The sequence below is a fragment of the Atractosteus spatula genome, chromosome 6, assembly GCF_055471065.1.
Source record: "Atractosteus spatula isolate fAtrSpa1 chromosome 6, fAtrSpa1.hap1, whole genome shotgun sequence".
NCBI lineage: Eukaryota > Metazoa > Chordata > Actinopteri > Semionotiformes > Lepisosteidae > Atractosteus > Atractosteus spatula.
Genome location: NC_142711.1, coordinates 34,948,321 through 34,964,251, shown reverse-complemented (window position 1 = coordinate 34,964,251; position 15,931 = coordinate 34,948,321). Strand labels below are relative to the sequence as shown.

The 15,931-nt window shown below is 39.6% G+C and overlaps 1 protein-coding gene across 1 annotated transcript in view; it reads left to right on the top strand.

Annotated features, from left to right (window-relative positions):
• arhgap39 (Rho GTPase activating protein 39) overlaps positions 1 to 15,931 on the top strand; it is a 135,744-nt gene that overhangs the window by 111,399 nt on the left and 8,414 nt on the right. Inside the window, exon 7 of the mRNA XM_088918640.1 lies at positions 5,636 to 5,709. Within this exon, the coding sequence (XP_088774766.1) occupies positions 5,636 to 5,709 (74 nt within the window). The remainder of the gene's footprint in view (positions 1 to 5,635; positions 5,710 to 15,931) is intronic.

The following is a 15,931-nucleotide window of genomic DNA, read 5'->3' as shown; positions in this document are numbered from 1 at the left end:
GGGTATTGTATAAGGAGATATTAGATTGACATTGTAAAAGGATTGGCATTGTACAAATATGTATTTGGTGTTGCACAAGGATGTATTAGGTTCACCTTGTACATGGACATATGAGATTGGTGTTGCACAAGGATGTATTAGATCAACATTGTACTTGGGTGTATTAGATTAGCATTGTACAAGGACGTACTATTAGATTGACATTGTACAAGAATATATTAGGTTGGTGTTGTACAAGGACTTATTAGATTGACGTTGTATAAGGACAGATTGGTATTGTACAAATACATATTAGTTAGGTGTTGTACACGGACATATGAGATTGGCATTGTAACACTAACAGGAAGTTTTCGAAAGCGGCAACAACACAGTAGCACTGCCTTAGAAAGATGGTAGTTAATATTGAACACTATTAAATATAGCTGTTTCTTCAAACTGGTGGCAGCTCTGATGGAGATTGTAGGTCACCTGGCTAATGAAATCTGGACTGTTCAAGGTTCTTTACTTGTCTCATTCTTGCAGATTTGTACTTGCAAATATTATGAAAGAAAAAAAACATGAATAACAAATGTCAAAGTTGGCCACAGTAAGCTCTCTTTTGGAGATTGTCAGGAAAGTGAATAGTGGACTATGGAAAATGCATAGTATGCAGTCTTGGTTCGGCAGCAGTGGATTGTGTGCCTTTTTAGTGTTGTCTTTCATCTGCAGTCTTTCCCAGCTAAGTGGCTTAAACAGCAGGTGGGTTTCCGCAACGCTGTGCGTTACTCTATCAAACCCCTCCTGCTGGCAGCCCTTTAGTGAGCCAGTCAGCACCAAAGCTGACCCAAACAGAGCCCATCAGGAGCACCAGCACTCTTGAAACACCCTCCCCGCTCCATGAGCATGCTGGGTGCACACAGAGGGCTTCAGTGGCTTCTTTGGAATAAACTGCTGATGTTGCGAAAAAGCAGTTTGTTGGGCTTTGTTTTTTCCAGACGGCAATCTGTTAGATGTTAGAAGCTGTGGTGTCAAAGTGATACTGCTGCTCTGGGTTCTTCTGACTATTTCGGTCTGTTTCTGTTCATTACATTCTGGAGGTGGAAACTGTGAAAGCTGTGTTCCTTTATTTTTTTTTAATCATTACAAAGTCTTTTGTAATTTACTGTAATTGCCATGGGTTATTTCCACACATGTTTGTGCCTTGTAATGTACAGTATATAGAAAGCAGGTAGAGGAAGCTTTCAGGGGCTCCTGAACCAAATAGCAACATCATCAAGGTGTTCCCACACTCAGCCATGCACAGCCTGTTTTTCCTTAAATACAAAAGTTAACTGCTTAGAGTGTGACTATACCCTCGTCATGAACATTGCATAAACAGTAGGGGGTGTTGACCATGGAGCTAGTCACTCGTCCCACAGAACAAGAGGTTAGAAGGCCAGGAAGCACTTTCATTTTCATGTGAAGGCTCATGGTTCTCTGAGAACCATTCAGTGCTGCGTTCATTTGTTCAAGGAGAAGAGTGCTGCGTCCTCTCCTCTGCTAATAAAGAAGTAGAGTAGCAGATTACCTCGATATTACCCAGGCTGCCCAGAGACAGAACCACAATAGCATCAGAAAATCTGAGAAAGATATCTCCCTATAAGTCCTTCTGATTGAATTGGAGGACTGAGGCTACCGATCAGTCATATATTCTTGTCAACCTGCTCGAAGGTGCCAGGAGAGACTTTTACGAAAATGTCTGCCATCACTTTTTCAAACACTCTGATGTTATCAGGCTAATTTAGTTCTATTAGAGACAGCCCTCAGGTGTCTAGGCATCCAAAAGATTAGAAGCAGTTCCTTAGTATTACAGAGGAGCACTCCTGGTCTTCTGGATTATCCGGCTCCACAGCACACAAAAATGTTCTGCAGTCATGTGGAAAGTTTGTTAGAATGTGAAGTTCTCAGTGTGTTCAACAAGAAACATGAATTTGTATCGCAGTTGGATGGATACAGAGCTGGACTTGTTGCTTTACTCTCAGACAGAGCTGTGTTTTATTATGTCTGTCTGTTATTTACTTTGCATACTGTACAAGCCTGCTATGGGAGTACACTCCTGGATTTCTTCACAGAGTAGAGTGTGACTGTGAGTTGTTCTGGTAATGTGGAGGGAGGGAGGTATTGTTTTGTACATCCTGAGACAGCTGCACAGGACCCCCTGCCCAAGAATGAGTGTTCTTGTGTACTTGTGGGGGTGAATTTCAATCTTGGTTCAGAGGCACCGAAGCTGATGTCCTTGTGTCTTGGGTCTGGCAGTGAGGGTCATGGTTGGGGTGTGAGCTGCCATTTCTCTCAGCGAGGCAGCTTAGTGGGAATAATTTTGTCTTTGCTCTAATTCCTAGATTGAAGTTGTACTGAGTGTTTAAGTATTTGAGAGTTCACTGTTGAATTGCTGTGCTGCACAATCTGAGCTTTTGTTTTCAGCCTGATCACTCCTCCGTTCTCCTTTGCTTGTTACTGAGGTGTTACATATATCCATCTCCCACAGGGGGAGCTTTACTCCTTTGCTAGGACATGTGTCTTGAATTCAGTCATCACAAAAGTTAAATGTTTAGATCTTTCTATACAACAGACAGGACCAAATCACTTGATGTCTCTCAACTCCTCTGCTGTTCACATCTTTCAGAATAAACTCCATAAAGCTTCTTCTGCAGTGATACAAAACAAAGAAGGGTCTTGTAGTGGTTAATGAAGAGATAAAGGGGTTTCAGCCCTGACACTGAAGATCAGTTCTGATTTTGAATAAGTAAGACATTGACTCTCCAAATTTCCACAGCACATACTAGTTTTTACAAGTATTTTTATTGTTTTTAAACCAACAAAAATACATGATGCCTAAGTTAAATATTAAAGTAATATTACAGAACATGTTAATTGTTGGTACAGTGTTTTTTATAAGACTAATTTAAGAAAAATACAGACAACTGTTTTAATTTGGCTTTAATTTGATTTTCAATCCAGTGCCAAGTATGTCTCTCTTTTAAATACTTCCAAACCTCTTCACATACTCAAGATTTAAATAAGTTGTGCTTGGCTGTTGTAAAGAATTTTTTTTTAAAAAGATTTTACATTCCTTTCACTAAAACACAAAATATATAGTCTCATTGACTATGATTTTCTTTATCCCTCTCTGCTCTACAAATTTAGTTCCAGTCCTTATACTCATCAGGCCGCAGGTATCACTTGTGCTAAATATTAGCATTTAAACTTTTTACTTCAGAATGAGAGTTTGAAAGATATTGTAGAGATTTAAAATAATGAAATCATGAAACGAACCGTCATTCTTTGAGGGAGATTAGCTAGGACTAATCATAGAGCTTTCGCTACCCACTTGAATAAAAAATAAACTCCAAAAAGTGAATTTCTCAGAAACTAAAATTTTGCCGTTAGAAAGAATAACAAAAAAAACATTTTTTGCCTTTAGAAACAATAACAAAAATGTTTTTTTTCACAGAGATCAAAACTGAGCTCTAATTTTGTTTCTTCTTATAACAGACAAGGACCTATTAGGATGCTGTAGCTATAGGCCATTATCTCCATTATACATAAACATAATGGTGTGTGTAAACATTCAGTACATGTGACAACTAAACTTATCCAGACAGACTTCCTGAAGGGTTGATGTGCTTCCAGTAATGTACTACAGCATGTCTCTTCCATATACTGCACAAGTCCACCGCCTCATCAAAATCCTCCTATGCACTGTTGTATTTAGGTTGTAGAAGAAGCTTCTGATTACATGGATCTATGATATTTGTCCCCACCTTATTTTCACCCTCGGTTTTAGATGTTTCTTTTTTGTGTTTTGGCAACTTTTTCTATTAAAAAAAACACTTTGCAACATTTTCCTTCAAGAAACGAAATGAACCACATATCATTTTGGTTATCCATTTGATGTGGCACCATGCCCAACTCATTTTGTTAATTCAAAACCAGCAAAAACACACCATGATATTTTTACCAACTGAGGGAACAACGGTGAGATGCTTCAAGACTAAAAATGTACACTTTCTTCTGCCTGTCACTATAGGACAATCCCTCAAGATAAGAGAATGTATCGGTATGATTCCAGAGCAGCAATATTTTTTATTGTAAACCTGATGATCGAAATTGTGCACAATATTCTAAATGAGGTCTTACTAGTGCATTGTACAATTTTAACACAACATTCCTTAATTTCATTTCTCCACTTTAGCCATATACTGTACAGTCTTAATATGCTGTTTGCCTTTGCAGGAATTATGCTTTTTAGTTAAGTGTTACACCTATTCTTAGACACATTACAAACAGATGACTCATGCATGGCCTAATGAGGGATGATTAAAAGAAAGTGCTTTGCTGATATGTTTAATTTATTCTCTGATTCTATGATGAGATCATGTATCAAATACAGGTGTTAAGCAATAGTCACACCTCTAACCCAAACCACTGCCAGACCGTTATAAGTAAGTTGACCTACTATTATTACTACTGGAACTCACTTCAGTAATAAAAGACTTGTTTGATAAAATTGAAAAATTGACAAATGACAATTGTTGGAAGGAATGAAACAATGTTGCCCTGTCCCCTTTCTTCAAGTTTGGTGCTTTAAACCACATTTTACAATGATGTGATAGATGGCAGTGCTGTGGCAAGCCCATGCCAAAGAGTTTGGATTGACATGGACTCCCATTATAACCCTGAAAGAAATGGCTTACTCTTGTCTTTGCATATTTGTTTTGCCTTGTATGTCCTCGCCCTATTTTGTACCTGCCAGCCATTGGTCAGGCTGGTGCTGGTATAATGTCGGGGTGAGGAGGGGGTTGAGGTGTTGAGGGCCAGCAAGCACTGTCTTCTCTTTTTTCACACGGCCAGCCAGAGGACACACTCTGCTCCATAACAGTGTAAAAAGCCTTCAGGAGGACATGCACCTTTGGCTCAATGATGTCATAACATCATACAGTTATAACTCAATTGCTTAACTTCATAATTGGGGAAACTAGGCATCTTTTTATGTAGTAAGTTTTGCAACTGATTAATGTTAGGTGAAGCGCCAGATGTGCCTGTCCAGGATCTGATGAAGGCTAGCATATAGTAAACTAGACGCTGTGCTTCTTGTTCCTTTTATTGTTTTGATGTTTTTTGTTGGATACTACCTCCATAGCTTTCCTATAGGTGTGCTTTCTTTTTTTTTTAGACCTATTCAAGCCAACCCTATCCTAGCAGTACTCAGTCAAATGTGCGCTGGGGTATCGTGAATTGTCTTGTGCTCTCATGTGTAATTAAGACTATATTTCCTGTTTCAAAGGCAAGACAGAAATATGGATTATGTGGATGCAATATTTAAAGCAATATATGCAGTATTTTTTTACAGCTGGATTGAGAATGTAGTTTGAGTGCAGATTTATTGAGTGGCACTGAGTTCTTCAATCCTGAATTTAAAAAAAAAGCTTTCTTACATTAGTTGCTTTTATTTTTCTTTTATTTAATTATTTCTTTTATTTTATTTAATTCTGAGAGCCACTTGCTCAATCTGTCCATAAAGGTCTTTCTCTGAAAAAATGCATGTAGCAGCACATTACATTGCGCCATTGTGTGAGCCTGGTATTGATCAGTGTGTGTCTGCTCTTTTCTGCAGGTGTGGCCATCAGCACCTATGCCAAGTACTGTTACCGCAAACTGCAGAAGGCAGCTCTGACTGGCGCCAAAAAGGTAGGAAGCTTTTAACTGCATCAAGCTTCACTTTGTGCTGCCTGTAAAGCTCAGTAGTACCTTTTTGTAACCTTAGATGTCAAATTTGTTTGCTAAAGATTTTTGCTAGCAATATATACTAATCGCTGTCATGTTCACGCTTGGTGAAAGCAGTTCATTTCAGAGGTAATTAACAATTAAAGAGTAATTTATTTCTATTACAATCCCTTGCCTCTGGGAATCGATGCCTATGTACTAAACGAGTCATGCTGTTAATATAGCCTATTTCTTGAAATGGTACTGCCACTGTAAAAGTATTACAAATATTTTTGCTTTAATTGAAATTTGAAATTCCAAAATCAGATTTGTTATTGAAGGTAGGTAGTTTTCTATTTACTTTTTTTGGATCAAGCACTTCAGCATGGCTGTCATTTTGCTATTAAAATTTTAATTGCTTCATAAGGCTTGTTTTAATTGTGACAATGCATGAAATTAGTAGCTTCTGAATACTGCTAATGTGCACCCTAGGGGTATTTATCCACACCACATGATAAAAGCCAGGCACTGAAGGGGAGAGGCTATGCCACATTATTCTAAAACATTTACCTATTCTACATATCACATTACCTTGATTTGTCTCTCCGAATAGTAAAACTGCACAAGTGATACAGTATGTAAAGGTCACTTTACTTTCAAGCTTTCAGGATGCCTTTTCAGGAGTTTCTATGTGCTGTTGAAAATGTCTTTCTAATTTTGACACACATGCAGAAAGATTTTCGTTGTCCCTTCAAAAATGTTAACTACAGAATTGTCATCCAGTTCTGTACCTCAACCTTACATGTTGATTGTCTACAATTATATAACACAGCAAACATGAAATGTCAATTGTTAACTCGCCATCATCCAAGATTTAATGTGTTTGATCTATGTTGATACTGCGTCTGATTCATCAGCAGGATTTTAATCACGCAGTCAAGTGAAGATGAGCTCAGAACATAGGGTTGGTCTTCTTGATCTTTTTTAAATTAGCAGCACCTTTAGAGCAAGCAAAAGCTGTTAAGCTGCTCCAATTAAGCCATAATAAATTAAAACTTGAACTGGGTCATTAAGAGCTGGGCTGGAATGAATGAAACAAAATGCTTCATCAACATGACCCAGTCTGTGGTCGCTACTATTTAGAAAAAAATAACCAATGCAATGGATGGTTAGAAAAATAGAAACAAGCTTTGGGCTGATGAGTGGCCTGGAGTGGGAGGGGATAAGGATAGTAGTGAGGTAGACATAGTGAGAGGCTGAGAGGTAGTTAAGGGGGAAATCTGGGGATGGGAACGTGGGATTTGTGTGACTGGATAATGGAGATGCTGTGGCTATGTAGGGAAGTGGGGAGGGGGGTTGTGCACGCTCTTTTTCTCAGGAAGAAGACAATTCTGATGGATTACTGTGGGTAAAGTCTCCAGCAGTGTCTCTGCATACTTTGTGACTATCCATCACAGTCCTGAGAGAGAGCTGCAGGGGGACAGGGAGGCTGTGGAAGTTGGGCTTGGGGTTTCTATTTCTACAGGATTTCATGGGGTACAAATAAAAGCCTGTTGTCTGTCCTGTTAGCGACCTATCCTCTTCATTTTTGCAGATGCTTTGTGTTAGGTTCTTTGCAGACACATATACGTGATTGCGACACACTGATAAAACATAAATGCTATCCTAGCTGTGTTTTTTGTTATCTATGCAGAACAAATAAAAAACAAATAAAAACAACTGAGTGCAGTCCTACGCTCTGCCTGTTTGAAAAACATTGTGGATTCGCGTGGCTGTGTCAATAGCTCCTATGCCTTAACAGGAGGCATTGTGGCTGTTGTGCATGTCAGTTTTGAGAACTTCTAGTGTTAGTTAATCTCACTGCAAAGCTCCCAACCAGTTCTTCATTTTATTGATGCCTTTTAATGATACCCATTTTACACATTGCAGCAAAAGGGACTGTATTAAAAGTGAAGCATGATAATTAAGATTTATCACCTACCACAGAGTATCATTGAAATTCAAGGACTCATGGAGGTCTGCAAGAAGATACCTAGCCGTTCTGTGAAAGCTGGTTCCTTTGGGATCCTCTGATGAGGTCGTGGGATCACTGGCCTTGCAAGCAGCCAGATGAAGAAGATAGTAGGAGGAGATCCCTGTGATGTGTAACCTTTCTGGTGTCCTCATGGACACAGTGTTGGATAAACATGCTACAGGGCTGTGCTAGATGGGCGCCTGAGTCCAGTGTTCATTCATCAGCCAGTTCTGCACAACAGTGACCCAGTCTCACCCACTCAAGAGGGGCTAAACTGTTTGTTAGTCTGTTCCGAGGGACATGGCAGACCTTGCCCTGTCTTTTACACCAATATTTCCCCCTCATCCCAGTCCTGGAAGCCCAGGATCCTGCTTCTTAATTACATTTTTTCTGAGGTTAGTAATACATTAGTATGTATAATTAGTATGGATAATTTATCCATGTGAAGATAAAAATATTTATATATACGTGAGCAGTTGCTGGCAACATAAAAAAAACAGTACTTGTGTCTACAACACTGGAGCTGAGAGGAAGGCCATTTTGTACATCTCAACCCTCCTAATTTTTCATGAATTCCTCGCACTCCCTCATCTCTCTGGTCCTGGTCTTGCCTTCGTTTGAAGTACTTATTTTTGTCAAGCTTCTGTTTTGGAATTTAAAGTGTTGTTTTGCAGTTGTCGCCAATGCAAGCAGGAATACCAGGCATAGTTCAGCTTCAGGATTTTTTACCAGAGGTAAAAGAAAGAAAATCCTGCAGTTATTGCTTTAAAATGCACAAGAAGAGTGCTTTGAACATGGCCTCAGTGGTATTTGTTCTGTTCACACCGTGAAACCCTGACTGTCGTCGGAGAGTGCTGTGTGATGGCTGAAGTAGGGTTTCGCTCCAGGGTGAATGTGCTCTACTTTCACAAAGTGGCAAAAAACGTTTTTGAACAATGTAAAACAATTGCTCTGAAAGTTCTGCCAAAGTTATTTCTTCAGTGCATTCCAGCGAAAAGTGATGAAAATTGATTTTGTATTAAAAAAGGAGTTAGGTCATGAGCTTGGGATCTGTGGCGGTAGGATTTTAATCTTGTATTTACAGATACGTGGGCATAAACTGTTCATGAGGTCCATAGCAGTTCTGGGGCACATTTTGAATTCTGAGCTTTGGGTGCAATTGAGCAAGGCTTCAGAGAGAATCTTTTTAAGATAAACCATGTGCAATAAATCCCAGAACAGCCCAGATTAAACAAGTCATTACAGAGTTAGTTGCATTAGAATTACAAAACCGGGTCAGATGGAGCCACAGTGAACACGCACAGGGTTTTCCATGCTGTGTCACTGTTATAGCAGGGTTCTCTGACTTGAGTACAGTGAACAAGCACAGGACTCTCCATGCTGTGTCACTGTTAAAAATCTTTTATTTTAGTTTTTAGAGTTTCTTTACTCCCCTTCTAAACTTACATTTTGTCATTTTCAGTCTTCGATTATTGTTATTGCCGTTCACTGCTCACACTCCTCACACAGTAGCAGAACTATAGAAATAAGACATGAGACACACAGACACTGCGTCAACTCAACCTCATCTCACATAAGACCATAAGATGGGTTACAAATGGCAGGTGGCCATTCAGATCATCTAGCCTGTTAAGGGTAGCTAATTGATCTCATCCAGTTGTGTCTTGGAAGAGGCCAGGTTATATGCTTCAACAACATGGCAGGCTAATGTGTTCCATACTCTCACAACCACTTGTGTAAAAAGAAGTGTCTTCTATTCTTTTACTCCCCACTCCCCACTGTCCATTATTGTTGGACCACATTGTGTGTGACAGTGTTCTGACTAGCTCAGGTGGTGATTGTCCTCAAGTTCCCAGATACTATCCAGAGAGCAGGAAGCACCAAGTAGATCTCAACTATCTCCGTCACTGTTACTGTTGTGCTTCACACAAATTATAATGCTCTGTTGTCTTTGTTTCTCTTGTTACATCATCTAGGGGACATGAGGGTTAAGTACTAATAAGTCAAGCCTGAAACTATTACTGTCCTTCACTGAACTTCACTGAGTACCGACTGCTAATCGTGATTTGGATTCATGGGATATGGGATCGTTGAGAAAACATCTTAATGAGGTTCTTGAATCTGTAAGATATTAATGGCCCAATGTAACTGTCCATACTGAATTCTGAAAACTTTCCGATCTTTTATGGTTGCATCTGAAAAAACCCTGCTTACAAACCGGGTTTGACCTTTTCGTCTTCTATAAAGAAACTGCTTTCTGTGCAATATTGACACATTGAAGACTAGTCTGTTCCGACCAGGGATAATAGAACTAGGGACATGATAAACAGATATGGGTTACGGACCCATTTGTCATCCTGTGTGTTTAAAAGTAAGAATTTACAAACAGGATAGGTTTTAACATGTTTTGTATCAGTATATCCCAGGCGATGACAAAAGGGCAATGGTATTTCTTTCTCTTATAAAAGCTATAGGAAGGGAATGTATGAGTGTTCCAGTTTTCTTTTACTGTCCTCAGATATCTTAATCTCTTTTCAAAGAAATCAGATAGCAAATACACATAACAAGTACAAAAAATAAACTACAGAGTGAAAAGTGAAAATAAACTCTTGGATTTATTTAGAAATATAGCACTTTGGAACAGAAATGTTCCCGCTGCTCTAAAAGATGGTAGTCAGAAAGGATATTTTTAATTCTCTGTGCCAGATATATAGGAAAATGCATAAACACACAGACGCAGATAGAGCACAGGTCTCCTAACGCAGCAACATTTATTTTGGAATGAGTGAATGAGTTTGTGTGAAGTCAAAAGTGTGAGCTGACAGAGAGGGGAGGATGATTCAGAGCTGAGGGTGTAATTAGGTTGATACTCTGTGGGCAGATTAATTAATTTCCTTGGTGCTGTTAATTGTTTTTCAGGCTATGGGGACAGCTTTTTGGAAGCAGATAAAGTGTTAGAGTCGTTCTAACACTGCTAGGCACCCTGGTACCTGCATGTAGGGAAAGCCAGAGACCACTGAAGGCAGGGCTGCAGACAGTCCATACTGAGTGACATAAAGCAACAAATTCTGGAGCGCTCTACAGAATCTTTTTACCTGTTCAGAATAAGATCACTGACTGAATAACTCAGCATGGAAATGAGTCAGAAAACATAAATCCTCCAATTAAGAGAGTAAGATTATAGTAATGTAAAATGCTGTGGATTTGGCCTCTAGAATTTCTTTTCTGAAAAAATCTGTGGGATCTGAGTGTCAACAGTGCAGACAGAATATCAGTACAATTTCTCAGGTGTAAAGGTGGCACTTACTGAATACTGCACTCTGTTTTTTCTAGCTTGGAAACTGTGGTTCAGACTGGTAGACTGTCACCAGGGAGCCACCTACTGGTTCACCAGTGCTGCATAATTCCCTGCAGCATCCTGATTTTCCTAAGAGGTATCATCATCCCATAGTGATCAGGCCTATAGTCCACTGATCTCTTGTGATCTGACCAGAGCAGGTATCATGCTGAGCTGTACCATAGTACATTATTCATTTCCTGAAGGGGCTGAAGACTAGACCAAGTTTACTTGTTCTTTGAGTGCCTGAGTGCAGTGCAGTGATGTTGCTTCAGACAGGGAGAGTCCTGAGTTGAGGGAGGTGTAAACTAGATTGGATGTACAGTACATATGGAGATTATCTGAGATAATCTAGCCTGAAAGAATGAGCACATGGCACCCGCCTACTCTATATTCTGCTCTCTCTATCATCCTCACTATAACATAGAAACTGCTATAGATACAGTGATGTGAAAAACTGTTTGCCCCCTCCCTGATTTCTTATTTTTTTGCATGTTTGTCACACTGAAATGTTTCAAATCATCAAACAAATTGAAATATTAGACAAAGATAACACAAGTAAACACAAAATGCAGTTTTTAAATGAAGGTTTTTATTATTAAGGGAAAAAAAATCCAAACCTACATGGCCCTGTGTGAAAAAGTGATTGCCCCCTAAACCTAATAACTGGTTGGGCCACCCTTAGCAGCAACAACTGCAATCAAGCGTTTGCAATAACTGGCAATGAGTCTTTTACAGCGCTGTGGAGGAATTTTGGCCCACTCATCTTTGCAGAATTGTTGTAATTCAGCCACATTGGAGGGTTTTCGAGCCTTAACCGCTTTTTTAAGGTCATGCCACAACATCTCAATCGGATTCAGGTCAGGACTTTGACTAGGCCACTCCAAAGTCTTCATTTTGTTTTTCTATAGCCATTCAGAGGTGGATTTGCTGGTATGTTTTGGATCATTGTCCTGCTGCAGAACCCAAGTGCGCTTCAGCTTGAGGTCACGAACAGATGGCTGGACATTCTCCTTCAGGATTTTTTGGTAGTCAGCAGAATTCATGGTTCCATTTACCACAGCAAGTCTTCCAGGTCCTGAAGCAGCAAAACAGCCCCAGACCATCACACTACCACCACCATATTTTACTGTTGGTATGATGTTCCTTTTCTGAAATGCTGTGTTACTTTTACGCCAGATGAAATGGGACACACACCTTCCAAAAAGTTCAACTTTTGTCTCGTCAGTCCACAGAGTATTTTCCCAAAAGTCTTGGGGATCATCAAGATGTTTTCTGGCAAAACTGAGACGAGCCTTTATGTTCTTTTTGCTCAGCAGTGGTTTTCATCTTGGAACTCTGCCATGCAGGCCATTTTTGCCCAGTCTCTTTCTTATGGTGGAGTATTGAACACTGACCTTAACTGAGGCAAGTGAAGCCTGCAGTTCTTTGGATGTTGTTGTGGGGTTTTTTCTGACCTCTTGGATGAGTCGTCGCTGTGCTCTTGGGGTAATTTTGGTCGGCCGGCCACTCCTGGGAAGGTTCACCACTGTTCCATGTTTTCGCCATTTGTGGATAATGGCTCTCACTGTGGTTCGCTGGAGTCCCAAAGCTTTAGAAATGGCTTTATAACCTTTTCCAGACTGATAAATCTCAATTAGATAAATCTCTGTTTCTCATTTGTTCCTGAATTTGTTTGGATCGCAGCATGATGTCTAGCTTTTGAGGATCTTTTGGTCTACTTCACTTTGTCAGGTAGGTCCTATTTAAGTGATTTCTTGATTGAGAACAGTTGTGGCAGTAATCAGGCCTGGGTGTGGCTAGAGAAATTGAACTCAACTTTCCAAAGATGTGATAAACCACAGTTGATTTATGTTTTAACAGGGGGGGCAATCACTTTTTCACACAGGGCCATGTAGGTTTGGATTTTTTTTCCCTTAATAAGAAAAACCTTCATTTAAAAACTGCATTTTGTGTTTACTTGTGTTATCTTTGTCTAATATTTCAATTTGTTTGATGATCTGAAACATTTCAGTGTGACAAACATGCAAAAAAATAAGAAATCAGGAAGGGGGCAAACACTTTTTCACACCACTGTAAGAGGTGGTCATTTGACCTTTGCAGCTTGTTTATTTTTTCTGTATGTAGCTGAACAAAGGAACGTATCCAGCTGTTTAAGAAAGGAAGCCACGATATTCAGCTTCAGATAACTTGTTAAATGCCTGTTCTGTGATTTAAATTCTTCTGCAGGGTTTTCTTGTGTCCCCTGGTTCATGTTTCACTGTTGATTCTTAAAAGGTCCACTGAATTAACTTTTTAAAAAATTGAGTTGCTTTCATTCTGTCAGCATAGGACGTTCCCTTAAACTTTGTATCTGGTCACACTTCTCTGCATTGCCTCCAGCGCAGAAATATTATTTTTTGTAACTGAAACAAAACTGTGCACAATATTCTAAATATTGAATATTAGCTGCTAGTGCATCTTTATATTCGCATGTGTTCAGTCATCCTCATACAGATCCCTGTAGTACTCCAGAAATGTCTTAACCTGTCCTTGTAGCTCATAATATGCTTTTTCCTTAATTGAATCTTGCTCTTTTTGAATGCTTTTGAAGTAATTTCCTTCTCCTGATATTCTTCTTAATTTACTTAACTATGTGGGTCACTGCCTTGGTTTGGATACTTGTTGATGTGTTCTGTGCTTCAAGCTCAATACCTTTATCTCTATTGAACATATCTTTCTTGTTCCATTCTCCTCCTCTTCTTGTCTTCAGCTTACATTCCTATATAGATGGCTTCCCTTTGCAAACTTTTGATTTAAACCTTTACAGTTTCTGTGTACAAACTACAATCTGTAATGGTTCTCTCACCTGTTTGCCTCACTCTGTCTTGATAGTTTAAATAGACTATTTCAATACACACCGCTAATGGGTGTCTTAGTACTGTAAGTAAGAAAACAGTAGTTACTGTACACTTCTAAGTGAAAACCATAAATATTGGGACAGTGAAGTGGATTTGATGATCTGTAGCATTCTTCTAACACTGTTTTTTGTCTATGTTTTGATGTAGATTCTGAGATACTTTACATATCTTGGTAAAGTTCTTGTGCCCAAACGTTAATTTTGATGTATAGCACTGTCAGGAGTGGACTGCCTCAAGTGCCTGTGTTGCATTATAGGGTGGTCTCTACACAGGGAATTTCCCACAGGGCCATTAGAATCCTTCTTTTATGTAGCTTTCCCATAATAAGTTGGTTGTCCACAGAAAGCAGTTCATTCTTAGATCAACTAAAGGGGTGAGTTTTTAATTGTTTTTGTTTTAAATTAAACTAATTGTTAATTTCCTCTTGGAGTCCAAGTGTGACACAGATCACTTCCCGTTTTAGATTTAGATCAGAATAAAGTTCCGGACAGTTCCTTCTAAGCCTGTTACCATCCTAGATCACTGTCCTTCATTGAGGATACTGTTAATCTAGAATTTTGCTGCGTAAAGACAAGTGGTGAAGCCATCCAAGCAGTAAGGAATGGTGGCTGGAATAATCCTCAATGTCCAGATTCCTTCTTCAACTGACACTAGAAGGAAGATTAAACTTCTTATAACTGATTTCCATTGTATTACATACGTCACATTGGTTTCATAGTTCATTTCGCTCATGCACTTCATGACGGTAGTTGTGGGGTGGTGAGGTGGTAGAATTGTGAGGGTAGGGTTGCCCAAAATGCAAAAGTGTCTTTATCGAACATTTCTTGGAAAATGTCTTGCAGAACTGGCAGGTCATGAGATATTGCACCTCATTTGTGCCCTCAATAGCCTACAGTCTGCCTGCAGAATAAGGAAAGACACAGCACATCTTCACAAATCCAGTGTGCGGACTTGTGTCAGTGACGGAGTTTATAACTGAAGAGGGCGCTGCGAGTGGCTGAGTGAGTTTGTGAAGAAGTGAGAGGGTGAGCACATGACTAAGAGTTGGTATGAGTGGGGAGGTGAGTGTGACAGACTTGTGGAGCAGCAGCCTGTGCCTCCAGCCCTGTTCACACAGCATCAGAACCTGCTTCTATTTCCAGCGCAGTCCTGCCAGGAGCCCAGCAAGCCAGCAGCAGGACACGGTATCAGTAATTAGGGCTGTTTGTCGCTCGCCATGTTCTCTGCGCCGAGAGCTGACCTCCTTTCACAGGAGCTGGGACCGTCAGGGAGAGTCATTTATCCCTCTTCAGTCCTCTGCCAGACGTACTGGGCTCAGTGCCCAATCCAGTGTCCTGTGTGTTTCTTTAAAGTGTATCTTGACACTCTGGAGATCTTTAACCCAAACTGTGCTACTGGGACTCCTGTGTTAATAGAGCAAAGTTAGTCATCTGCAGCTCTCAGGTCTACATGCAGTCTAAACTGATCCAGCTCTCAACCAATAATTTATTTTGAAACCCTTGTTGCACATTTTACAGTACATACTAATACTCCCATTAAAATTTTTAAAATCTTTTTACTTGCTTTTCCAGTAGAATAACAAAGCTTCGATTTACATTGGCTTTGACTGTGTTATATTACATAGGAGGAAGAAACACAAACAAAAGAATTATTAAACAATGTAAATTTCAACACCAGGTGCCTGTGTTATAGATATTAAGCAAACATCATCACAACAGTAAAGACATCGTAACCAGGTTAGATGTGGACTGACTTTAAAGTTTTTGGTTTTCTTTTCAAGGGACATTGCTGGCATTGAACTCATGTATCCACTGAGATGCAGTAGGTAATGGAGTCTTCCTGATTCCATTTAAATGTTATACATCTTTTGGCAACTAGAACAATTCAATTCTGCAGTATCTCCAAAGACAGTGTTTTATATGAAATCTATAACAATACACCTTTTAAAATAAATAA